General features: G+C 38.0%; 1 protein-coding gene across 5 annotated transcripts in view; it reads left to right on the forward strand.

Moving 5' to 3' along the window:
- The window catches only part of LOC131050449 (uncharacterized), a 256,321-nt gene that overhangs the window by 135,832 nt on the left and 93,641 nt on the right, over window positions 1–26,848 (forward strand). For all 5 annotated transcript variants that reach the window (XR_009106948.2, XM_057984628.2, XM_057984626.2 and 2 more), the window contains 3 exons: window positions 9,563–9,634; window positions 9,762–9,863; window positions 10,285–10,359. Coding sequence is in view for 4 of the 5 variants with exons in the window: in XM_057984628.2 (XP_057840611.2) it covers window positions 9,563–9,634; window positions 9,762–9,863; window positions 10,285–10,359 (249 nt within the window). In the remaining variant the exon portion in view is untranslated. The remainder of the gene's footprint in view (window positions 1–9,562; window positions 9,635–9,761; window positions 9,864–10,284; window positions 10,360–26,848) is intronic.

A 26,848-nucleotide genomic window follows, 5' to 3' on the forward strand; every position in this document is an offset into this window, starting at 1 on the left:
ATGTCAATTAGCTGTGTGTCTTTTGTTGTACCTCATATTGGGTTGAATAGATGCATGCCAAGTGTTTGATAATTTGCCAAGTAGCTGTAGTTAATATTTTCAGTCACTTATATGCATGTGAAAAGTCATATAAATAAACAGTTGGCATATCATTTCTATATCATTGCTAGTCAATCTTGCATTGTTAGAAGCATTAAGAAAAAAACAACATCAATTGCAGTATACAAAACCAAAACAATATAAATAGAAACACCCAACCAGCAAGCATCCAGGTTGCAGGCAATGTGTTTGTCAAATTGTCTAAGGCAAAAGATCAGGGGTTTACATCAAATTTGCCAAGGCACTTTACAGCATGCCATATTCTCATTTGATTCTAGTTGGACTTGAGCACCATGACCACTAGATGTGGATGTTGCTAGGGCTGCCTTTGTCCTATCTTTGTGCAATTTTTTTTTTGCAGTTGAAAGCAAGGTATTCATCTCTCATTTTATCTCTTTGGTGTTGTGAGGACAAGGCTTAGCCTTGTGATGAATAATGCCTACAAGATGGTATTTAAGGCAATTTTTGCCTTCATGAAGTAATTTTGTACATTTAATGCAAACAAACTATTCCAAGATCCTGTCCTAGATAGGTATATATCCAAGCAGGTATCTAGCTTCTCTAGAAGGAGTGCCTGAAAGCAGTGGTGGCACCGAAGGAGTGGAGTTTGAGGCTAAATCTTATGCAAAATCCTTTCTATTTGCCATTATTTGATGTAACATACAAAGTGAAAGCACAACATTTTAATTTTTGAATACAAAAAAAAAAGTCAAATTATATATAAATCACAAGAAATCAGCCTAAAATTAGTTTAAATCAATGTAAGTTAGTTTAAATTAGTAAGAATTTAATCTAATCTAAAGATTCTAAACATTTTGATTAACATAAAAAAATAATTTGGATATGAAAAAATAGTGAAAATATTAAAAATATCGGAAAATGAAATAATAAAAAACTATAGGAGTCAACACCCCTGGAAATACCTAGAAGACCAAAATGACTTCCACAAGAGAGAGAATGCCAAGAATAGTTTTCTTATTATGGATGCTTGAAAGGGTGAAAATTTACATGAGAGGCCTTTCTTATAAAGGCAAGGTAAGAGGTAGGATCAAACAAGATGTTGACATGTGCTTTAATCCTATACAATGAGGCAACTACCTCAATCAATTATTAAATGACCTAGCTAACTATAATTAATTAAAAGTCATAATGATAAGATATGGTAACATTTTATCTAGACAACTCAGACTACTAGAAGAACACCTAGGACCTAAGTAAACTTATGTCATGTGAATAAGTCCCTTAGTAGGAACTAGTTAGGTACAAAACACCTTACTAGGCACAAAACCTTATTCACACAAACACCCCCCCTTAAGTGCAATTTAGGGAGTAGATTATCGTGCAAAAATGTAATATTATTATAGGTTCCGACTACAAATCCATGTTAGGTACCCATTTACATTGCAAATCTCACATAACAAGAGAAAAGGAGAAAGCCCATTGGGACAAAACTCCTCTCCAAATGAGAGAAAAGATACAAAACAGATGATGTATGGAGAACTCAATGAAATCCGTCAAGGACTACATCTATTATGAATATACAATCAATGACTCCCCCATAAGAGGGAAAAGGAGAGACAAGATAGCCCCCCAACAATGAAGAAGCTCCAATGCCAATGAAAAATGCTTGAAAACAAAAGCTGATCTAATGCCTGCAAGCAACACATCTTCCCTTAGGAAGAAACAAGTCCATAGGATGATGAAGAAGCCACTCTATGTCCAACTAAAAGGAGGTAAGAAGTCTCAAAATGTGTCTCTGAAAATTTAGTAGAAGTTTCGAAGCTTGAATAAGCAACAACATAATCATGATCAAAGTCAACCCAAAAACATGACAAATGAAGTGAATGAGGAATCTAATGAATATCAATCTACAAAGAATGGCGAGACCTCCAAGAATATTTACAAGACCAAAATAACTTATACAAGAGAGAGAAGAGCTGGTTGATAATGGATACTTAAATGAATGAAAATGTACATGAGAGGCCTTGCTTATAAAGGCAAGGTGAGAGGTAGTATTAGAAAAGATGTTGACATGTTTTAGTCCTATACAATCAGACAACTACCTCAATCAATTATTAAATGACCTAGGTAACTAGAATTAAAAGAAATTCATAAAGATAAGATATGATAAGATCTTTTCAAGACAACTAAAACTTCTCGAAGAGCACTTAGAACTAAGTAAACTTAAGTCATGTAATAAGTCCCCTAATATGGACTAGCTAGGTACAACACCTTACTGGGTACAAAATGTTATTCACACCAACAAAGATAGAGATAATTTTTTTTTTGAATTTAAATGCAAAAATACTACTTAGTTTTAGCATATGATGATTTTTTTTTAACCTAGATGCAACATTTTTGTAGCCAAAATGAAGTAAAATGTTAAAAGAAAAAACCCTACCCATGCTTCAAATTTGCCTTTGAAATTCATCAAAAAATCCCTTTTGGTCGTCTCTCCTTGATGGAAAAATGTTGTAAATAGTGTGTTTGTTTGAATGTTTAATGGGCTTTTTTGGCATGTCGAGCCATTTTTACAATCGTAGGCGAGTTTTGACTCATTTAGTTGCTAAAAGTAATGATCTTTGCCAATTTGATCTAAAGATTCAACCAAAATAGACAAAACTCAGCAGTTGGACTGATTGTGTCTTTGCTCTGATATGTTTGATGTGATTTTGATAATGTTTGGTCTTTAGAAGTTTTGGAACCCGTTTAAGATTGACCTGTTTGGTTTTGAGTGTACTGATTCTTTTTAAGACAAGATGTTGATCATGTTGATAGTTTGATAGTGATTCGATAGATTAGACAGTTGATCAACTTGATTGCAGATGTTTTGACAAGATAGTCGTATCCTTTGTTTTAACTTCGTGCGAAGTGTTTGCTAGATTTTTGCTAGGGTGTTTGATTCTTGCGAGACAACTTATTGCAAGTTTTTTTAATTGATTTTTAAATGTTTTTTTATTTTGTGGATCGATATTTGAATGTTTTTGGTGAATTTTTTCAGGACTTTATCTAAATGTTTTGATTTTTGCAGGACTTTATCTGAATGTTTTGATTTTTTCAGGACTTTTTGCGATTTTTAGGATTTTTTCAGCACTTTATTTGAATGTTTTGATTTTTTCAGTTATGCCCCCAAGTATGCAAACCTGTATGATATGATGATCTGCAGAATGTGGTGGAGACAATGAATTTTTCAAATGCAAATTATGCTAATGCAGTATGCGAACTGAAGATGTAGTACCTATTCAAACAAGGATGACTATGTGTGCCCCTCATTCTAAAATGCACTGATTGAATTGAAGGTGTGAAACGTTTCAGAGATAGGAGTTCAATCCGTTCTCAAAAGGCTTTAGATCATCCAATCTAACACATTGTGTAGCCAAGATTTATGAATGGATGCGTGAAAAACTTCTCCATCAATTCTTGAAACTTTGATCTTCTTTTGCCAATGTGTGTGCATTTGAATTCATTTTGACTCTTATAACCATCAAAGACCCTTGGAATCCTATGTGGCTAGCTACGTGAGTTATTCTAACTTCAAAAGCATCTTGGATAGAGCCTCGTTGCCAGCAAGCTTTTAGGGCTCCAACTAGGTTATGCACTGTAAGCTCTCAAATATTGCTCCATTGCCAGCAGGCGTTCATATCCTTGATGGAGTTATTTGCATGTTCCCATAGTCAAGCTTTTATTGTCGCACTTGTATGCATAATATTTCAGTAATATATCATTGTTTATTTTGCCTTGAGATAGATATTGGCATAGTATTTTTCTTTTCTTTTTCTTCATTTTTTTGCCTTGACTTGTAAGTAATGAAACATATGTAGGTATGACAATTACAACGGCGCTGAAGTAGAATTTTGGATTTTTCACTAGCCACATGACCAGCTAGGTATTTGTAATGACTTAGAGCTATTGATTAATGTGTGAGATATAGCAATCGATAGATTTTGTGTAACAAGACTTGATAGTGAAACTTCTACCCAACCAAGGATAAAGCTTAATCACAAGGTGACTTTGAAGATGAATGACGAAAGGCCTCCTAAAGACTTCATGAACAAGTATCTAGGAAATGAGACAACCTTCGTTCCTTTCAGTGCAGATAGGTGAATGACTCAGACAATTATCATGTTTTTATTGATGGAGCTATATGAGAAAGCAATAATGATATGCAACTATATGAGAAAGCAATAATGATATGCGGCTATATGTTGTGCAATGGTGATATGCAATCAACTATGATGTACTTTGAAATGAAGATAGGCAATGCAGTAAAGAAATATGCAAATGTAGTACTGAAAATTGAAATGAACCCACCCTTAGATGTAATATCTTTTTAGGTGCATGTTGTTATTGAGTTGGTATGAACTTTGTGTAGATAATTCATTGGTCTTTGTTTGAAGAGTTGGATGAATCTGTCTTTTTCAATAGGATATTCAGTTGGGAGTCTTTCATGTACAGTTTCTACTATGGCCTCCCTATTTTCAAACCAATCCAGCTGTGGTAGATCTTCTTGCCCCCAGTCTATCAAGTGTGGGTGTATGAGGCATATAGATTTTGGTTTCGAAGTTGTGACATGAGTGGGTGCTATGCCTGTTTTTATTGATGCACTTGAAGAGTATGATGAAGCCAACCAGGTGTTGATCTCATTGGTTGGTGCTATGTCTGTTTTTGTCACCACATTGGCATTTGATGATGGCGCACATACAATTGTTGACAAGTTGCCCTATGTAGTATGATTTGGATTGGTGATTTCATTGATGAGGGGTTCATGAACAACTTGTGTAGAGGCATTGGTATCATGAGGGAATCTTGTGAGAGAAATGGTAGATTCATTTGAGAGGGAATCTTTTGAGAGAAATGGAAATGAAGGGATGGAGGGATCTTGATTAGGATCTGGAGAAATCATGGGATCTTGTTTAGGACATGAATGTGAAGGGATGCTTTGATCTTGACTTGGAAAGAGATTATTAGGAAGGATGGAAGGTATGTCCTGACCTTGCTTGAGAGGTGGATGCTGGATGGGACTTGAAAGAATGTCTTGCTCTTGAGAAACAAGGGTGTTATTACGAGTGGAATAGAAAAGGATGAGGGGATCATCATAGGATTCTTGATAGGTTGGATCTTGATAAAAAATTGGGTAGGATGGAAGGGTTTGTTCTTGATCTTGATTTGTTTCATCCTGCGTGAAGGCACCAAATGTTTCATGCCTGATTTCTTCTAATTTTGGATTGTCCTCTTGACATGGGGAAGGAGTTTGCATGGGAGATTTTTGGAAGGTTCCAACACTTTGGTATGATGAGGAAGAATTTTGAATGAGATCCTCTGAATTAGGACTTGAGTTAGATTGGATTTGTGCGATGGATAGCCCTTGGGAGACTGTGTTATTGGATAGAGATGGTATGAATTGGTCTTGTGTGACTTCAGAGGATGATGAAATGGTGGATAGATATGGTTGATTTGGACTTTGGTTGAAAGGGATTTGATTTTGGTTGAAAGGGGTTTGATTTTGGTTGAAAGAGGTACTTTGAATGTTGGGTTGATATGATTGGTATGATTGATATGTTGTGTTGAAAGAAAAAGAAGGTTTACATGACTCTAATGCTGGTTGAACTGAGGTAGGAACGATTTTTTTGAAGAATGAAGGTTGGCATGTTTGAATGGTCTCGCAAGAAGAAGGTTGGCCTGATAATGATTCCGTCGTGGTTATTACCTCCCTCATCATATTTTCTAATCAGCCCCTATGGTTGCTAGGACTAGTCATGTCTATCATTTGTTGCTGCAAAGTATTGATTTGTTGAGCTAAGATTTCTATGGATGGTGATGGAATAGGAATGGAGGGGATGAATTGTTCACCTTCCCTATGAAGTGTATAACGCCAATTCATGATGTTTGCTTGATTGGTTTGGACCTAAGATTACAACATGTAAGATGTTTTCTCCATTTCTAGAATCTTGCAATGTTTGATTGATTTGTTGATCTTGACAAGCTTGTTTGCTGTGGGGTTTTGATCTTGTTGATATTGAAACTTGACTTTGTTGAGGGGTTTGATCTTGTTGATGTTGAAACTTGACTTTGTTGAGGGATTTGATCTTGTTGATGTTGAAACTTGACTTGGTTGAGGGTTTTGATCTTGTTGATATTAATGTTGCAAAGACACAATAGCAAGCAAAGAAAACAATCTAAACTAAACAAAGAGAGCACTTGTTTAAAGGATTTTTTCAAATCCTCATGAATGTTGAGATCTTTTTCAAGACCCCATTTTGTTTTCGATAGTATTTTGGCAATTCGATAGCACATCAAGCAGACTCTCCTAAGGTCAAAACGTCACAAGTATTATCATAGCCCACAACTTGATACTCCGTCAGCTCAAATAACCTTGTCACACCCTAAGGTGCGCCCGTTTTTTTGCCTTTGTTCGGAAACTAGACTGAAGAAGATTGCTCCTCAATTGGCCCGTTATCCTGGGAGATATATTGTGAGTGTCTTGAGGGCGGATTCTTCCCCACCCTTGCATTGTGATAATCCAAGTGTCTGGTTATTGACTCAGTTGGGCCTCTATTGCTATGGTTTTTAATCAAGCTTCCGTTCAAATATACTCTTTGAAGTCGCGCAAGCACAATTGAGGCCTATAGTCCAACAAAGTACCGAGCAAGATGTAGTCACGCAAGCGTGATTGAGACCTCAAGGCCCTACAAAGTGCTTGATATGAGATAAACTCAAATATGCTCCGTCCCTAGAGATTTTCATCTCAAAAGGCGATTTGATTAGAGTGAGTTAGAATGCTTGGCTTTAGCCGTAATCACTTGGGTCGTTCCCTTCACACCGGCCCCCTCAAGACAACTTGGGAAGGTAGGCCCTCTAAAGGATGTAATTACATAAATTAAATGAAAGCATAAAAGAAGAGGGTCTGGTTTTCTGATCACCCATTGAAGGGGGGAGCATAATACCTATCACTTCAAAGACACGTAAAACAAAATTCTTTTTATCCTTCAATTGCAATGATTTTCTATTCTACATAGGCATGGTGTTCATTTTTAATCTTCATAGCAATTTGTGAAGTAAGGAAAAGAATTTGTTTTGTTCTTTTTAACAACACCAAAAGAAAATTTTCTACTCTAACCTTGCAAAGGAAAATAACGTTAGTAGACACATGGTGGGCTATCTAGCCTATCTTTCCCTCGGTTACAGAGCTCTGTCTTTTTGCAATCAGAGAGTAATTTTGACAGAAATCAGGAAAACAAAAAGACAGAATGAAGAAAAACTTAAATTGCAATTGCGAATTACCTTCTGAGCGATTGCGGATTACCTTCTGAGCAATTGCGAATTATTATACTGTCAATTGCGAATTACTGTGATAGCAATCGCGAATTGATGTCTGAGCAATTGTGTAGTATTATCATGTCAATTGCGGATTAGTTAAGTGACAATTTTTTTTAATTCAAAAAGGAAGTAAAAGACAAAAGGTATAAGTTTATTCTGCAATGATGTTACTCCAAACCACGCGAGCCATCACATCAATGTCATCATAAAAGTTGAATTTGGCAAGGAATCAATGGATAGTTCTATGGTATTGAGCGATTTCCTCTCCCTCTTCAATTTCACGAAGTTGTCTTTCTACCTTTAGTAGCCCTTGGTATGTTCTTTGTTGTCTTTTATGTTGTCTTGCACTCCTTGCACCTGAAATTTTGAAAGTCACCTTTCCTGCAATCAGATTAGATACATTTTATGCAAAAAAGTGAATTTTTCCTGAATTTAAATTTTTTTATGGGTTAGGTGCGCAAGGCCAATTAATCAAGAAATGACAAATAAAAATTGCTTTTTTGCCCCTTTCAGGCAATTGCGGTGGATTTTAGCAATTGCGAGAGATTTTGATAGCAATTGCGTGGGATTTTAACATCAATTGCGAATTTTTGTGCTGTCGATTGTGGACCTGCATTTTTTGCGTTCGTACGGACTTGCAAAACCACATAAAACAAAAAGTGAAGGTTAGATTTGATCGTTCACGTCGGGTTCACCAATTGTTTCCATGCTTGAATGTCGTAAATGCTCAAATAGCGAATAAGGACGATCACAAGATCCTTAACTATCAAAGCAATTCTAAACACAAATCAATGAAATGAAATGCATAAATGAAAGAATTAAACAATTGACATAATTGAAAACCCCCTCAATTGCATTGTAGCTTCCATTGCTCTTCTCCTTAGTTGTTGTTGAATGGCTCTTAGGTATTGCACTGATTTCCTGCATAGATTAGGAACTATTTTGAAGGCTGTGATCTAGCTTGAAAATGAGAAAAGGGAATGAATTTATAGATTTTCAACACAAAGGAGGTGAGAATTTGAACTTAAGTGTTGATTGATAGATAACTAAAATTGATTGATCAGTGAACTCAATAGATTGATTTGTTAACAGGATTGATTGGAGAGTGAACTCAATTGATTAACCAATAGACTGAATAGACTAGTCAATTAACTAAATTGATTGAGAGATAACTGATCAGATGGATTAGAAGATTGAAATGATTGATTAGTCATAAAAAGTTGATTTTGAGTGAAAATGGGTGATTGAGGAGTTAACCAATTTGATCAATCAATTTGATTTCAACATGTGCTATAGGATTTTGAAATTGAATTTGATTTTCATTTTCAAATTGGATTTTAATTTGGACTTTCGAGTGCTGAAATGCAGATGAAATTAACTGAAATTCACGTTTGGTGAAATGTTAATTTGGAAGAAATGAAATTAAGTGAAATGATATGAAATTCGAATTTGGGGAAAATGACATAAAATTAATTGGAATTAATTGAAATTAGAATTTGGGGAATTAGAGGAATAATTAATTAATTTAAATAATTTAAATGAAATTATTTAAACATTATAAATGGAATTTTAATTAAATAATAAAGATTATTTAACTAAGGATAATGTCGCAATTAATCAAATAATGAATATTTAATTAATATGTAGAAGAGGATTAATTGGTTAAATTGATTTGAGAATAGAAATTGAATAATTAGAAGTGTTGAATGCGATAATCAAAAGAACTAATTAGTTTAATCAAATAATTAAAGATTTACTTAATTAAGTAGACGAATAATTAGTATGCGATCAATGAGACATTTTTAGGTGTCTACACTATTATCACTTTCTTTCCCGAATACTTTAAAATAAGTGAACAAGTAAATATTATTATTAATCAATAGTTATTATTATCAATCAAATATATCAATGGATACAGGGACATGACAAAATATGTTGGTACTGAGAAACATAGCCATAAATTTTTGTACTGAAAGCCATCTTTTGAGTATGGAGGCTGTAATTAACTTTCTATTGTTAAATGTTTTCTCTTATCTTTTCTGATAATCTTTCTGTTTGGAGAACAATGTGAAGTTTTGTGACATGTCACAGTAACAGGTTGTTTTAGTTTTGTTGATTTTGTGTGATCTTCATTCTTACTTGATAGGGGGCAGCTGTTACTCACGCAGAATTGGGAGAATACAGAGAAGCTTCCGTTCTGCTTGAGAAGCTTACTCAAGTTTGTATATCTCACGGTTTTCTTGATAATGTTATCTTGTCCATAACAACTAGAGTAATCATAACCTTTGGGAATTATTTAAGTTTTTTGCTTTGTTTTTCTATCTGATTACTTTATTTCTTTCCAGAAAAGTACGGAAAATCCAGATGCTTTTCGATTGCTTGGTGATGTACGATATGCACTTGGAGATTATGATGGGAGTGTTGTTGCGTATCGAAGTGCCATGACGGTAATTGCTTACTTTTGATGTGCTTAATATTGTTAGAAGGGCATATTTCTTGCGGTGGCTTATTACATCATATTTTAACTTAGCTATTATGCTGTCAAAACTTTGAAATGTAAATCTTGTTCATAATTTTGCCTTTTTCAGAACTAAGCATGCATGTGCTCTGAAATTTTTAAGTAATAGGATAACAACACAGTTTGTGAAGTGATAGGAAATATTTATAAACAAGAAAATATTTAGTTTAGCAAAAATGCATGTTCTGAAGCTATAAAAAAGCTCAAATAGGATTTGATAACTTGGGCCTTGTTGCATAAAATTATGTACATACAAAATAATTGAAAGTTAAGCTCGATGTTTTTTAGTATTACATGTGCTTTTTGCTCATTGTACTTAAACTGCTGGCGTGTTCTAACTTTGCTTTCAGAAATCAAGTAGAAGCTCCCTTGAGGTTCTGCGTGGCCTTACAAATGCTTTGTTAGCAGCAAAAAAACCAAATGAGGTGACCTCTTTTATTGCCTGTTTTTAAAATTCTATAGTAGTTTATTGATTTACCTGATTTTGTGTTTCCAATAATGTTACAAATCTATATGCAGTGGTTATGAATACAAATAGACTTGAGAAACTACTAAAACTTAAAAGGTCTGCATTTTTCCAGAGTATCTGTTATCCATTTGTTGGAGATTAGGCTGCAAAGAATAGTATTTTCCAACAAGATGCATTTATTACAAATAAAAATTATATTGGCTAATTCTTTAATCTCTTTCAGTTTATAATTCATGTTATCAAATTGTATCTTTTTCTAGGATTGAGCAGTTAGTTAATCAATCTCATCGAGATTATGAAATGAATTTGCAATTTTTTTTGGTTGGTAAAACTAGCCCTCAAGCTTTTTTATTAATAATAGGCTAATAGCTATTACAACTTTTTTTAGTTCCATAGCTAACTTACTATTTTTATCAGTGTTCCACGGGGACGCGTCCCCCCCCCTTTTTGGCTGCGTCTTTGAGATGGGGACGTCTCTGGGACAGGGGGACGGGGACGCAACGTCCCACACCATCCCACCATCGCCATCCAAGCGTTCCGAAGACAGGGAGACGTCTCCACGTCTCCGTGTCTCCTAGAGAGACATGGAGATGCCTCCACGTCTCCTTGGGAGACGTTTGGGCGTCTCCCCGTCCTTCGAGAGACGTGCAGACGTCTCTCAAGGGACGGGGAGACGCCCAAACGTCTCCTGTCGTCCCCAGGTATATGCAATGTTTAAAATTAAAATTAAAAAAAATGACTTTTTTGGGGGTCAAGGGGTAAACCCTAATTAGACATGGGCCAATAGAAAAATAATATCCGACGCCTTTAGAAAATAATAAAAGTATTTCTAGCCTGCCCCTTGACCTCGTAAGGGGCGATGCCCCTTGACCCCAACTTGGGGGCGCTGCCCCCAAACCCTCGTTGAAAAATATAGGTGGAAACCGCGCTGATAGAAGTAGGGAAAATCTAACCTCCGAGTCTGATTAGGCTCCATATAACAACACAACTTAGAAATCTTGGTATTTAGATTTATTATTTCAAATTTCCTATAGTCTCATTTGAAATGTAATTCTTATACTATAATATTGTCATACATCTTTTGAAAACTAGTTTTTCAAGTACTATATGTATATGTATAACTATATCAGCACCACCACCCTACCACCCCCCCGCCGCCGTCCCCTCGCTGTCTCCTCGTCGTCCCCAAACTTAGGCCCTTGGTCCCCCCGTCCCGGAAACACGTCCCCTTGTCCCCACGTCCCGGAAACGCGTCCCCGTGTCCCCCCATCCCCAATGCTCGTGGAACATTGATTTTTATTAGGACACTTTATTATCACAACTATTCAGCTTTGACCGTTTCTTGAGTTATATAAGGTCAACGATTGCGAGGGTCATTCTTAAGTTGGTTTCAAATGCAGTTCCATCTTGTGCTATATCAATGTATGAAAAAAAGACTTCAATTTGGGAATCTTGTTAGGCTCAGTGGCTTCTACCTTGATCATCAATTTGTTGAAACCGACAATGTATTACACCACAATTTGGTGAGCTGATTGTTATAAATTGTCATGTCCATATAAGCAATAATCAAGAGCATAAAATCGACAGTGCAAGAAGATCTTTAATTTTAAACAAATCCCATGTTCAAGCAGTTGGTAAATGGGTGGATTGAACATGTTATATCTATTATTACGTAAACAAGGTCCACACTCTAAAATTAGAGACAAGGCAAAGTATGGACTAGAATTGCATGGACATGTATATGAATATAGTTGTGGCTGTTTTTCAAGACCCGATACATATATAAAAGACATACAACACAATTTATTAAACTCATAACTAGTATATTTCAGAATGTTTATACTTAGTGATATAATATCATTATCAAAACAACTTAATTTTTAATAAAAAGCAAAAATACATTGAAAATACAATAGAATGCAATACTTAATGAAAATAGTGTAAAAATACAACTAAAACACATAAATATATAATATTATTAAAACTACAAAAGATGAAAAAATAGCAAATAGATATTATGTAAATTTAAATAATACTATAAAATAAGTCCGATTCTTTTAATAACATATCTTAAACAAGAGATGCAATGCAAAGTTGAACCACTCGCCACTCGACAAAACTTGGCAAGGCCTGGAAAAAAAAACTCGGGAAAACTTGAAAATATAATGAGAAGATGCATCCAATGAGTCAATAAATGAGAACACAAAAGAAACAAGCTGATTCTAGATATATTTAAATGCAAAGTATCTAAAAAATCGCATCCTCATGAGGAATGCGGATGGCTGGAAGCCTAGAAGCAAAATAGTAAATAGTTTTTGTAAATCCAAAAGTAAATACATCATTACAATTAAAACTTCCTTTTCCCAGCTCTAGAAAAAAGTGGGGGAGAGGTAGAACTAGAGGGTCTAGTCCTAGAAGTTTGCAGTGGGCATGACTCGCGTGACTGTGCCTCCTCGCTCAGTATGGCTGGCTCATCCTCCATCCTGGCTGAAGCTATGTCTCCACCTGCTTGTGGCACTGGCAATGACTCCTCATCATCATCCTTTGCCTCCTCAATGTCATCCAACGTGAAACCAAATCCACCCCCCTCCTTCTTCGTAGCCTGCCTCTCGAAATCAGTGATGTCATCCTCAAAAAACAATGGAGGCTGCTCTTGTGATGTCCAATCACTATAAAGATCTATATTATCCAAGTCAATTGGACCACCTTCTACTTCCTCTACCTTCTTTACGCGCAATCGAAGATTATATTGCACGAAGACAAGGTCATTGAGGCGTTTCTGCACTAACTTGCTCCTCTTCTTCATGTGGATTGCTTCAAACAAGCTCCAATTGCGCTCACAATTGGATGAACTACAAGGCTGACATAAGACTCTGAGGGCAAATTTTTTGAGATGTGGGGTATTTCCACCCCAATTTTGCCACCAAGCATCTGCAAAATATTTTCTTTTTGAAAAGTTAGAAAGCAAACAGAAAATAAAACATAATTTATCAATTTATCAATCACTTTAGATCCCAAAATCCAAATGGCAAATGTTGTACCTGGGGTTTGAGTGGTTCTTCCTCTCCTAGCCAACTTTGAAGAGAATAGCTTACCCCTTGCTTCTTCATAATTTTGGACTTCGCCCACAATTGAGGTCTCTCTTCTTAACATCGAGTAGCATCCTCTCAATGCATGTACTGAGGCCCTCCATAACCTCTCCATTAGGATCCGAGTAAGAACCCCCGAACCTAAAACGAGGGTTGAGGAAGTACCTTGCTGCATGAATGGGTTGGTGGAGCTGATTGTTCCACCTCCTATCAATAATTTCCCAAATGGGATCAAATTTTAGTCTATCCCCCTTGTAGAAATTTTTGATAGACTCCTTGGCCCTATCCATGACCTCATAAATATACCCCATTGGGGTTTTATCCCCATCCACCAAGCAAAGAACTCTAACCAAGGGCTCTGACACCTACAATTGAAAAATAGAAATTATAAAAAGATTAATTAATGAAGTTACAAATTAGTAATGAGAGACTTGAATCAAGAATAATTAAAAATTAATGTTTTGAAGTTACCTTCACAATCTCTACAATACTTTGTGCAAATTGGTTGTGGAAGACTATGCATGCGACAACCTCTCCTTCAGGCTTGTTTGAATATGGTGAGCTTAGCCATGCTCCACTCACAAAATTTGTTTCAAAGAAGTCAATGCAACAAGAAGGCTTTGCAACGTCAAGAAAATCATTGCAAACCTTGTGACACTTGCTCTCACCAAATCTTTCCCTTTGGTGTGCTCTCTCATCAAATTTAGAACCCAAGGGTGATTGTAAATATATTTGGTGATCCTCCTTGCATCTTGCACAACTGGAGTCACCCACTCAAGTTTTCATATGTCCTCCAAAAGAACGTCAAGGACATGTGCTACATAAGGTGTCCAAAAAAGAGTGGGGTGCCTCTCTTGGAGGATTCTACTTGCAAAAGAAGAAGTTATTCTTAAGAAAGATGCAATCAAGAAAAACAAAGCCACAACAGGTGAAAAAATTGCTAAAGGTGATAATTCAAAAGGATTCTACCTAGTGACACATATGTTGTTGCATCATCTATGATGATTTGCACCACATTCTCTACTCCCACCTCCATGACAACGTGCTCCAACATTCCAACCAATGTTTCTGCATTTTTCACCTTGCTAGAGGCATCAACCGATTTCAAGAACACTACATTTTCCTTGCAAGCAGCCAAAAAATTAATGACGGTGCGGTTCTTGCCATATGTCCACCCATCAGAAAGAATAGTGCAGCTATATTTTGCCCATTCAATTTTTTGTTCCTCCACCACTTCTTTTGCCCTAGCAACTGCATTTGTGGGCAACCTACAAGAACAAAGTTAAATTAGTTCTGAGTACACAATTTTGATTTAATAAACAAGAAATCTAAAAAACAATTAAACTTGAAATCAAGTGGACTATTTAGTAATTTACTAACCTCCTACTCAAATTCTTGCGAGAAGGGGCCTTGTACCCCTTTCCTGTAACTGTCATTGCGGTCACCAAATTCAGCCAAAAAGGATTGTCTGCCACATTGAATGGAATGTTGTTGAAGTACCAAAAATCAATGTTCCACGGAAACACGTTTCCCCCTCCCAGGCCCAAGTCCCCCCGTCCCCGAAACCTATCCCCGAAACATTTTCCCTTTGTCCCCTCGTCCCCGAAGCCCGTCCCCGCATCCCCCCGTCTCCCCGTCCCCAACATCCGTGGAACACTGCCAAAAATCAGCACATGCAATGTCGGCTTTCTCTTGTGCCTCCCTATTCCATCTAGTGGCCTCTAATGATGGTTGTGCTCCAGGTGTGTTCTTGGGCACAAAATAATCATCCATGTACCCTGATTGTGATGCAACAGTGCCACTGTCAGTGCCAGGTACTCAACTAGAGGAAGCAAAAGTGATGGGCGAGGTGGTGGTGGGTTTGCGGATACGTGGGCCACGCTGAGAGTCCACTATGCCCTCAAGTGCTTCTTGTTCTTCTTCAATGTCAATAGAAGCGCCTTGAGATTCAGCTATGGTTGATCTCATGGCTAGCTTTGCCCTCTCCCTTTGCAATTTCTTCTGTTCCCCAGCTGCAAGTAGGGCATTCATTTGTCTTTTTATTTTAGGAGTGGTCCCTATGCATTCTCTAGCATCATGCCTATCTATGTCTGCAAGGTGGTATTTGAGGCGGTTGATGTCTCCATGACGTATTTTTTCATACTTTATACAAATGACTACCCCAGGATCCGGTCCCTCATAGGCATACCTCCAAGCCCTATCTCTAGCACCTTTAGGACGAGTGCCTATATATCCAGATGGGCATGGTTCTTGTGGCCAATCAGAACTTGCCATAATTAATGCTTAGTTAACCTACACATACAAAGTGAATTTTTTTTTAACATTTTAGTTAAACAATATAGCAAACTATCTAAGTTGAAAAAAACTTAAACATCATTCAAAGTTTGAAAAGAAAAAAAAAACTATTAGGGTTTGATTTTTTTTGGAAAACTAGATATTCTTCAAAAAAATAGTGAAAAAATAAACAAAACTTGTCAAAACTAGTGTTAAATCTTGTTCAAATAACTTAAAAAGATTTTAGACTACTTAGGAATGATTTCTAACTCATCTAGATTCAACAAAAAGTAAACAAAATGTTTTAAAAAAGCATAGGAAAAAAATAAAAAAAGAACCTAGGAATCTGATTTTTCTTGAAAAACCACCTAAAATTCCCTTCAAATCCACTTGGAATTCACAAGAATCGCTCAAAATCACCTTGCAATAGAGTTGGAGTCACTTTTCCCCCTTCTCAGCAAAAAACGCAAGCTAAAATGATGAATTAAATTGTGTTTTTGATGTTTTTTGGTTTTGTGCTGTAGTGGCTGAGTTTTTGTCATGGACTCGCCGAGTTTTTTTCGCAAGTTTAAGTCAATAAAACTCGCCAAGTAGTACAACTATGATGCAATGCGTCAACTTCTTGCCAATACTCTAGTTAGTTTACACAAAAGCATTTGGATAGAGTGAGGGAGAAATGTTTAGAGATAGAAGGGGAGAAAGGAATATAGGGGGAGAGAGGAAGAAAGAGAAATAAATAGAGAGAGAGAGAGATGAAGATTGAGAGATATAGGGATACAGAGAGGGAAATAGAGATATATAGGAACATGAAGAGGAAGGGGGATATTGTGAGATAGAGAGATGGAGATTTAAGGAGATATAGAGAAAGCGGGGTAGGGATAGAGATAGAGAAGTAAATATAAACAAATAGAGATGGAGAGGGATAGAGAGAAATAGGCAGAGATAGAGAGAGGGAGAGATAGAAATGGAGAGGAAGAGAAAGAGAGATAGAGGTATACGAGAAGAGAAAGGTAGAGAAAGGTAGATATAGAGAGATATGTAGGCGAGATAGGGATGAAGGGGGAGAAATGGAGGAGGGAGAGAAAATGAGAGAGATGAGATTCATCTCTCCTCTCTATCTCTCTCGTCTTTCTTTCATTTTCTCTCTTTCTCTCTTTGTTTCACTCTATCTCTCTCCCATCCCCTCTCTCTCATGTTTTGTATCTTCCTTTTTCTTTCTCCTCCTCTCTCTCTTGATCTCTCTATTTTTTGTTTTTATTTGTCTTCCCTTTTATGTATTATATTTAACATATATTATTAAATATAAATATAGTATATAGATTTTTTTTATAATCTAAATAAAATTATATAATTATTTAAATATATAAAAGTAGTTAATATAATATATAATTTATTATATAATAATATTTAAAAAATATATTTAATAATTTATATGATGTTAAACTGAAATATCATATATAATAATAAATATATATATTTAGTTTAGATATCAAATTTAGCTTAAAATTTTAAATTGAACTTTAGTGGATGGTATAATCAAGGAATATACCTTTTTTGCTATTGTGCTAAACAAATTGAAATACAACCCCTTCTTTCTTTCTTTTTTTTTATTTTTTTTTATTAGCTTTCATTTTCTACATTGGTCCCTCTTTGTTCATGTCTTTCCTCATCTCCTAATTTTCGTTTCTTCTTTATTTTTGTTTTCTATATCTATCTTTTCTCTCCCTCCCTATTTTATAAATTAATCTAAACAATATTATATGCAAAAAAATATTGTACTTATTACTGTGATATTTTAATTTAATAATATATAATTTATATAATAATAAATGTAAAATATATATTTTATCATTTAATAACATACATAAAGATTAAACATATATTATAATAAAATATATTATATGTATTTTTTTATTTTTTAATGTAATATTATATAATATCTAAAATATAATAATAAATATAAGATAAGTATAACAATTAAATAACATAAATAAAGACTAATCATATATTATAATAAAATATATTATATGTAATGTTTTTAGTAATTATATACAATAACTGTAACATATATAATATTGTTTTTTTTTTTTTTGGTTGGTAATAATTGTTTTTTTTATTGCATTATAATATAGAGAAAATACATCAAAAATTTCGGGCTTCCAGACTGCAAAATACCCCAATTATGGATATTATCCTTACATTCATAACCCTTAAGCACCACTACCCATATATCAAAAAACATCTATGCAACAGACCTTTCCCACTCTGTTCAACTTTCACTACTTCATATAGGGTGAATTGCATCCCCTAATCATCTATAGCCAAAAACCACCCAAACCCTACTACATCTTGCAGAAATTGAGATATCTATAAACCGCCATATAATATTAAGCACTGTAGAAAGCCAACAGTAACTATCTGTTGTCCGTTGCACACGCTCCTTGTTGCTGATAGGGTCCCCCTTCCCTTTTTTGAGCCTTTCGTCTTCGCCCTGTTGAGTTTCACGCAGAGTGTCTTGCGTCCTTTCCAGCGAGTCCGCGATCGGTCCTTGAAGTGATCTCAAAAGAAAAGAGTCGATGATTCCATTAGGCTAGTCTAGGCCTCAGGCACGATGCCAAGTGATTGTTCAAATTGTGAAATCGCCTTGGATAGGCGTAAGGTGAAATCGCCTTGGATAGGCATAAGGTGGCAGAGTGTCTCACATCCTTTCGAGCGAGTCCGCGACCGGTCCTTGAAGTGATGTCAAAAGAAAAGAGTCGATGATTCCATTAGGCTAGTCTAGCCCTCGGGCACGATGCCAAGAGATTGTTCAAATTGTGAAATCGCCTTGGAGAGGCATAAGGTGGTAGAAGTTGGCGAAGCTCGCCAAGCAAAGAGCAGTGCGTCTGAAGGTCGCACGACGACCCAAAATTGTCATTTCTGCGTAAGAGGGATGAGATATATTGCATAAGGTTTGTCTTTATGGAGTTTACAAGGTTTGAATGAGGAATGATTTTCGCCATCTAGGAAAGGAGGAGGGGCGAATTTCATTGCAAAATGCCAAGGTTGACAAAACTTGCCCAAACGCCCAAGCTCGCGCTTCTCGAGGAGAAAAGTTAAAATCGCCAAAATCGCTCTAAGGGCGAATTTCGGCCTTTTAGGCCAATTTGAGAGAAATTTGTAAAATTTGGCAAAATGGGCTTAAGGTCCGAAATTCTTTCAAGTTGCCAAAACCGCCCAGGGGGCCGAATTTCGGACCCTGGGGTTAAATTTTCAAAAAATTCAAAAGTTAAGAAAAATGTTAAAACTCCGAAATTTGCAAAAGTGGCCTTAGGGTCCGAAAATGCCTTAGTTTGCAAAAAGCTCCCAGAAGTCCGAAGTTTTTTTTAAAAAAAGAAAAAATTGCAAAAGGCATCCCAAGGTCCGAAATTCACTTAAGTCATCTAAGTTTGGACCCTGGGGCCGAAATTTGAAAATTGATTGATTTGCCAAAAGCGTTGAAGACTCCGAAATTTGCGAAAGGCGTCCAAGGTTCGAAGTTTTTTTTTCAAAATTTGTGAGAGGCGTTCAAAGGTCTGGATTGCTCCAAGTTTGCCAAAGGCGTGAAAGCTCCGAAGTTTGCCAAAGGCGTGAAAGCTCCGAAGTTTGCCAAAGGCGTTAAGCCTTCGAAATTCGCCAAAATCGTGGAAAACTCCGAAATTGTGAAAGGCTTGAAATCTCCAAAATCCTAGAGAGCGATGAATGGTCCGAAGTTCTTTAGAAATTGCAAAATATGCTAAGCGTCGAAATTTGTCTAAAATTGCCAAAATCGCCTTATGGGCCGAATTTCGGACCCTAAGGGCAAAATTTGAAAATTTGTTAACTCGCAAAAAAAATGGGAAAGTCTCGAAAATCGCCAAGGTCCGAGGTTGGTGTGATAGCGCTTAAGTATTTCATCAAGGAAAACGCAGTTTAGATTGCAAACCCCTCCATTCCGCCAAAATCGCGAGCTGGAAGATAGCCGTGAAGAAGCAAAGGCAGGTCTAGCAAAAATCCTATATGCTCCGAAGTTTGCAAAACCCCTCCATACTGCCGAAGTTTGCGTAAGAAAGGGATCGTGTAAGGGTTAAAGAGAGGCAGAGCCAATTTCGCACAATTCACATCCAAGGTAAAACGCTGACATAAACCCTTCCGAGCGTCCAGGCTCAAATTGCTAAATCGCCTAAAGTAAAATCGCTTAGTCTAAACTGGACATTGAAAATTCTTTTCCATCCAAACCGCGAAAATTTGAATTGAAGGATAACCGTTGAAATTCCAAAATTTGCAGAACTGTCCATTCGTCTTTGCACAAAGTTGGGCAATTTCTTGCCATCCATTTTCATCAGGTAAGTACGCTTTGTCTCTCTTGATCATCTGAAATGTTTTTTAAATTGGATGCATGCCTGTGCAAAATTGATTAAAGTGCTTAAGTCTTCAGAATTCACATCTTTTTCCGATTATTAAATCGTCATTCAAAGCAGTTGAAAATTAGAATTTGCTCCTAAGATTTAACCAGAAATCGCATTTTCAAACTTAGGAGAACTTTTCGGGCTTTGTCTCTTTTGAAAATCAATCCAGAAAGTGCTTAAATATAAATTCGCGATCAAAAGCTTCATGAATAAATGTTTTGCTCAATCAAGCTCTCAGCTAGCAATGTCACTCTGTTTCCAATCTAAATTTTGAATTAATCCCTGAATGCTGGCATATTCTCTATCTAACCCGCCTTACTTCTTCTATATTGCCTCGTAATCCACGTCCCGCTGTGCAGGATAAATGCCTAAATTGGCGGTAGAATCATCAAAGACGCTTGCTACAACCGAGACATCGCGAGCATCCAAATCAGATATCCCACGCAAAGTTGAAAGGATGAAGTACTAGTATCAAAGAGGGGGATTGAGGGAGTCAAAAGTTCAGAGCATCTGGGACAATGTCGGTGATACCGACCTAGGTCATATTGACATTCAAGACTTCAGGAATCGGGTCTTCTCCCCTAACGCATATGGAAAGCCTAGACAGATGGTGGAAAGTGGCATCGCCCAAGCGATGGGATTTCCTCCAGCAGTATAGAACTATGAGTTAGTGGTAGAGGCTGCTTGACATTATCAGCCAGGTTCCAGATTGGTGCTCCTCGAGAATATGACTCTCGCCAACTTCACTCCTGAGGCCATTGGCGACGCATTCGACATTCCCTTCCCAAACAACCCAACGGCCACGACTGTAGATGAAGCACAAGGGGCATATGATATGAATCCGGCCAGATGCAGAACACTGATCAACGAAGAGTGGTGCAAGGAGAGAAGGCTTCCAAGCGCCAGAATTGGGAAAAAGACCCCAAGAAGTGACTTTCATAATGAGCATGGGGATATGGTCACATTACTCAGCAGGGTTATGGGACTTCCCAAATCCAACTACTTTGAGAAGTGGATGTTTTATTTCACAGAGCAAGTCTTCGCTGGGAAGTCCAAGTTCGACTGGGCCCAGATTATAAGCGACAACATCCACACTCAGCTGATAGAGCTTGAAACAAAGAAATACTTCACTATGACCTCTTATTTGGTCTACATGTTCGCCAAGAACGAGCCACTGCTAGGTTTGATAATGAAAGGTGAAATCGGGAATGGGCTTGTTCGCTAAGAACGAGCCGCTGCTAGGTCTATGATTGTTACCCGTAGCTGCATTACCAAGATATAGCTCAGAGAGAAAAGAGCAACCTAGCTTATGCAGCTGGCCAATATGAGCGCGTCAATGATGCCTTCACAATGTGCCTGGTCAGGCTAATGCAGGGAGGATTACACATAAGGCTCTTAGAGCAAGCTACTATTCTAGTACAGAGATATGGGGCCTGGTTCATCCAGTTCCCAAGGTTCTCCTATATCCAAATAGCGGGCTTTGACGGTGCCCCTCTCCAACTTCCACGGTACCCAACCGACAAAGTAGTTCTTATGGAGGTCGCAAGGCAGTCACGTCCGGCCGACATCTTACTCGAAGAAAGCAAGCAGGCTGGATTCGCATTCCCCATGATTATAGGCAACCAGGATGTCCATCTGAAGACCCCCACCCTAGCAGAGGAATCTCTCGCAGAGCTGGCCTCTTATGGCCTACAAGAGCATTTTTCGAGAAAATATTTCGATCACGATAATCTGGCAAAGAGAGCCTATGGCAGGCAGTATAGAGCAAAGGAATTAGTTGAAGACTATTGGAAAAATTGCTCTGATGACTACGAAGTTCAGAGAAGTGAATATTCTAGGATGAGTGTGCAGCAAATGCGGCTCTTTGAATACCGCTGGGTCCCAGATCAACTCACAGATTCAGGGAATTGCCTCCAAGTCTGGGAATTTGATGCAGTAAGGCATCTTTTGCCAGGCGTTGATTGGTCCCAGGACCCGATCACCAATTTTGAGGCAGTCATGGCAGCCTCAGCAAGATATACAAACCAATGGTTACATCAGCAGATTGAGAGGCTAATTCATGAGGGAGTCCAGTTCACTTACCACCTAATGGGCAACCTCGATTCTCAGTCTTCTGAGGATGAAGGAATGTCCAGTGCACCCAGAGAAGAAATTGAGAAACCTGAGAAGAGAAAAAAGGCTAAGGCTTGCAGAGGGACTCGGACATCCAAGAGAGCAAGAAGGGAAAAGATTCCTATAAGAAGACCAGAGGTCACTTCATCGTCAAAGGACCCCAGTTCGTCTGACGATGTAGTAGAATTAGATTATATACCTGCTCCGCCTTCTCAAAGTGACATTGATGCGTTGGAACTGATGATCCTCTCGCACTCGACATGCTAGAAGCTGAGCTAAGGGCCATTGAATCAACCCAACCGGGTAACCAAATAGAGGAAGGAGAGATTCCATCCATTCAAGGGATCGAAGTGCATGAACCCACCCAACAGAGCTGCCATGAACTGCTGCTCCATAATACAACCAAAGATGACTCTACTGTTGAAGGAGAGCAAAGGGCAGAGGAGACTCGCGAGCTCGAAAGGACTGAAGAGCAACCATCACACGAAGGCGCCAGACAATTGTTTAGTGAAATGGGAGAAAGTTCAGCTGCAAGTAAGGAACTTGGCACCTCCTCCACCCCTTCAGTAATAGAACAGCTGCAAATTTGTGATGAGTCGGTTGAAAACCTCAAAGAACAGAATGCAAACTTAACCATATCATCAGCCCAAACAGTGCCTCAAGAATGGTTAATTGCCAGAGCCCAGCGCAAGGCCGCCACCAAACCACCTATCGACCTCGAGGACATATTCTCATGCATAGACCAAGCTAAAGCTAAGGGGAAGAAAAAGCCCAAGGCATATTCTAGAATGACTAAAGATGAGCAAAGGAACCGTACTCTCCACATTGCCACCCCGCCTGTAGATAAGCCAGCAGATCAGATCACACTGGTAGATTATAGCATCACGACTGTCCCCATTGGATGAGCCACTAAGGCACAGGAAAAGGAGGAATTCAAGGATTCAGTGCAGAACATACTCAGGCAACTTGAAGAGATAACTGCTGAGAAGGATATGTATCGGGCTCGTGCTGAGCAGGCCGAAGGGTACATTGATCAACTCCTGAGACCATTACACAATGCCTTCGAATCCCACATTCCCCCGACAGCATTGGCATAGAGGACCACAACAAAATTTGAAGGAGTACGGGACACCGCAAGGGCCGTCAAGGAATGGATACAAGGCATCAGAAGAAGGGGAGAACGAATCCTTGAGGAAGTGAAGGAAATGGCTCGCCACCGAGAAACCACTTTGGTTAAGTTATTAGAGGTAAAGAGAGAATCCCTCCACATCCAGGAAGTGGCTGCCACTACTCTTCCCCTCATGAACGCTCTTTTCTGGACCCATGCACAGATTCCTACATTACCCACCATCCTAGATCCTCATAACAGGAGCACTCTTAAGGAATGGTACTGGACTATCAACATGAAGAATGATGCGAAGGAAATCATCGATAGAGAACACAATGCATGCGAGGTAATTCTGAAAACCATGCAGGAACTTGGCAAGATTTTCCTTCGATCAACGGTTTCGGGATGGGTAAATGGCCAATCCGATGAAGTGATACCGCCAGACTGGGAGGAAAGATTGGGAACAAATAAGATCACTTATTCCACTAAGGACCTAGGCTTTGTCGGTCAATTCCACTCGGATATGTTGTGCTTTGAACGTAATCGTTCTAGTTGGCAAGATGGTCTGAAGTAGGTAGACCAATACCTCGAGGGCATGCAAAATAAAATTCGCAATCCTCCTATGCCTCCATTCAGTCTGCTTTTCCAATTATGTATCAGATTCCAGGAGTATGTTTGTGAGGAACGTGCGGCAGGTCGAGATCTCTGGCGGGAATATTTGCATGAAGAAAGTCAATTTTTGATAAAAGGATTTGAAACTGGAAAAGAAAAAGCGCTTTCCTAAAAAAATGCACTTTTGGCCAAAAGGGTCATATTTGACTTTCAAGTCAACTAAAATGTAAAACTTTATGAATGCACCTTTTTGGATAATTTTGGATGAGTTTTAATTATCCTTTTTGGGTAGTTATTGCTCATTTTGGGGTGGTTGTTGATATTTGCCTCCCATTTATGGGTATGGGCAGCCATGTTTTATGGATGAATCTGGGCCACTTGTTTAGATTTGATCTTGGCCATTCATCCATTTTTGAAGCCTATTTAAGGGACTGGTTTTCCCTCATTTTGTAAGAAGTTCTTGAATTGTTGCAAAAGCTCTGGCGAAATTTACAGGATTTAATGCAAAGCTAAGACTGTTTCCAAATTTCCTTGAGTGCATGGTCTCCTTCTTCATTAATTTAGGAATTTTTTCAGTTATGTTTATTTCCTTTATATAGCATTTTCAAACAAACATCCGACAGAATCCTCACAGTTCACATCATTAGGGAATGGCTGATTGCCTTTCTCTCTGCATGGTTAATCTGATCCTTTCACATGCTTAGTTCGGTTTTAGAATACTCACTATGAATGTAAAAGTTCTAATGTTGTAGTTGATAACATGAAAATCCTATTTTCCTTTGAAGATTGCACTAGATTTATGCAAATATTGTGCTTAAGTAGTTGGTGATGCTTAGTCTAGTTATTTGGAGGTGTCCGTCTGTTTACTAAATTTGCTATCTTAGTTAGAATTTATATTTCATGTATCTCTCTCTCCCTATACTTCCCTCCTTTTCCCCTTTTTTTTATCAAGAGAATCTGCAGTCCCATTGAAAACAGTATCAACTCAATTGAAATCATTTGATAAGAAAGATCATAAAGATTCCAGGGAACTTATCTATCAATCGCCTATCTCACCGTAAGTCCCCCTTGTGTTTCCAGCATAAACACATCAAACCACTGAGAAATCCCGCAGTCAAGACTTGACAAACGAAACCTTGAGGTTGTCCCCTTTGATCAAACGTAGAAAATAGCATTAGGGACTTCCTTATCTCAAGAGAGGATAAGATACTCAGCTGGTTTATTCTATTCTGCATTGGCCGTATGGAGTTTGCAGCGATGCGATTCTAGACGCGTCAACACTATCTTACGACACTATATAAGACTTATTTATATATATATATAAACCTTCCACACAGTCTAAACCGGGGCTGCCCCAATGTCGTTTGTGAAGCTTGCCTCAACCACTCTTCGCTTCCTCACCCCTGACCGCCCGCCTTTAGGATTCGTCTCCGACCATGCCCGTGTCAGCTCGTTGTCTTCCTTCTCATGCCTCAGAATAATCCTCTTTAGGTTCTCCCAGGCTCCCGCCCTTTCCAAAACATAGGCCTCCTTACCTACTTTCCCAATCCACCGAACAAAGGAAACTATGCCGAATTCATCAGCATCCTTAGCGTCTGCAAATCCCTCTGAGTAGTCAAAACCAACCCCAGGCATTGCCCACTCCAGGATGGAGTCCAAACCTTCGAGCATTGCATCTTCAAAAATGGATGTAATTGCCCATTTAACTGTTTCTGTATTATCACCAGTTTCCAAACCCCAAGCTATCACCATTGAAATAGTATCCAAATTCACCTTCCACCTTGAGACATTCTCCATGAAAAAAGGCCCCACAACCTCCATCACCGTGTTAACCACCTCTACATCCTTGAATCTTAACTGCCCCGACATTCTATCTCTGCTCACAGCTCCTTTAAAACCCGTTTGCTGCTTCTTAGTAGTAACTGTGAAGTTTGCCTCCATGTTTTTAAATTGCAAGCTTCTTATCTTCTGCAAATTCACCTCCTTTCTTCCCTAAAAAAACTCATGAATTTTATCGCTTCTCTTTTTGCCAAAATTTGCCCAACAACCATCGGCTTTTTATAGGCCTTTCGCAGGTCTTGATTATTGATGTGACATGCCACATATATAATATAGTTATTGTAATGTCCCCGATATAATTAATTAATATTAATTATTGTATGGCCCTAAATTTAATAATAAAATCTTTCGGGCCCCCTTTTTATTTTATTAGTTAAGTTATGTTCGCTTTGTCGGCTCGTTTGTAACCCTTCGGGAAGTTTCTCGGAGCCCCTATATATGGCCGAGTTAGTCTTTGTTGAGGGTATGCGAATTTGGTGTTTTCCTTTGTTTGTGTGAATTCTAGTTGGAGTTGTGTGGTCATCCATTTCGGAGGTGGAAGACCCTCCCTACTTGGTATCCGCAGTTTCGGTGGGATTCATCCCTCACCCTATTCTGCTTTGTGTACTTGTTCCGGATCTGGCAAATCAGGAACCTCGTCATTGTTAAATCAATTTTTATTATTTTAATTTGGAGTAACTATCTTTATCAATCTGAAGTGCTACTATTATTTCCTGTTGCCCGTGGTTATTCTTGCTCCAAAACTATTGTTCGCTCATCATTTCCTCTTGCATGTACTAATCTCTATCCCGGTGCAATACACCATCTCCATGGCCTGAACTATATTTCTTTCTGGCAATCATATTATCGATGAAGGCAAATACATAGCAGAAGAGTGTGCAATACCGAACTGTTTGAGTTTGGAGGGCTCTAGGGTGGTAATTCACTCACCGTGCGACCAACATCTCCAACCATATGGTCAAAGCTACACATACCGTACGATTGCACCACCCTGACCGTACGGCT

Source organism: Cryptomeria japonica, chromosome 1 (assembly GCF_030272615.1).
Source record: "Cryptomeria japonica chromosome 1, Sugi_1.0, whole genome shotgun sequence".
In the NCBI taxonomy this organism is placed as follows: domain Eukaryota; kingdom Viridiplantae; phylum Streptophyta; class Pinopsida; order Cupressales; family Cupressaceae; genus Cryptomeria; species Cryptomeria japonica.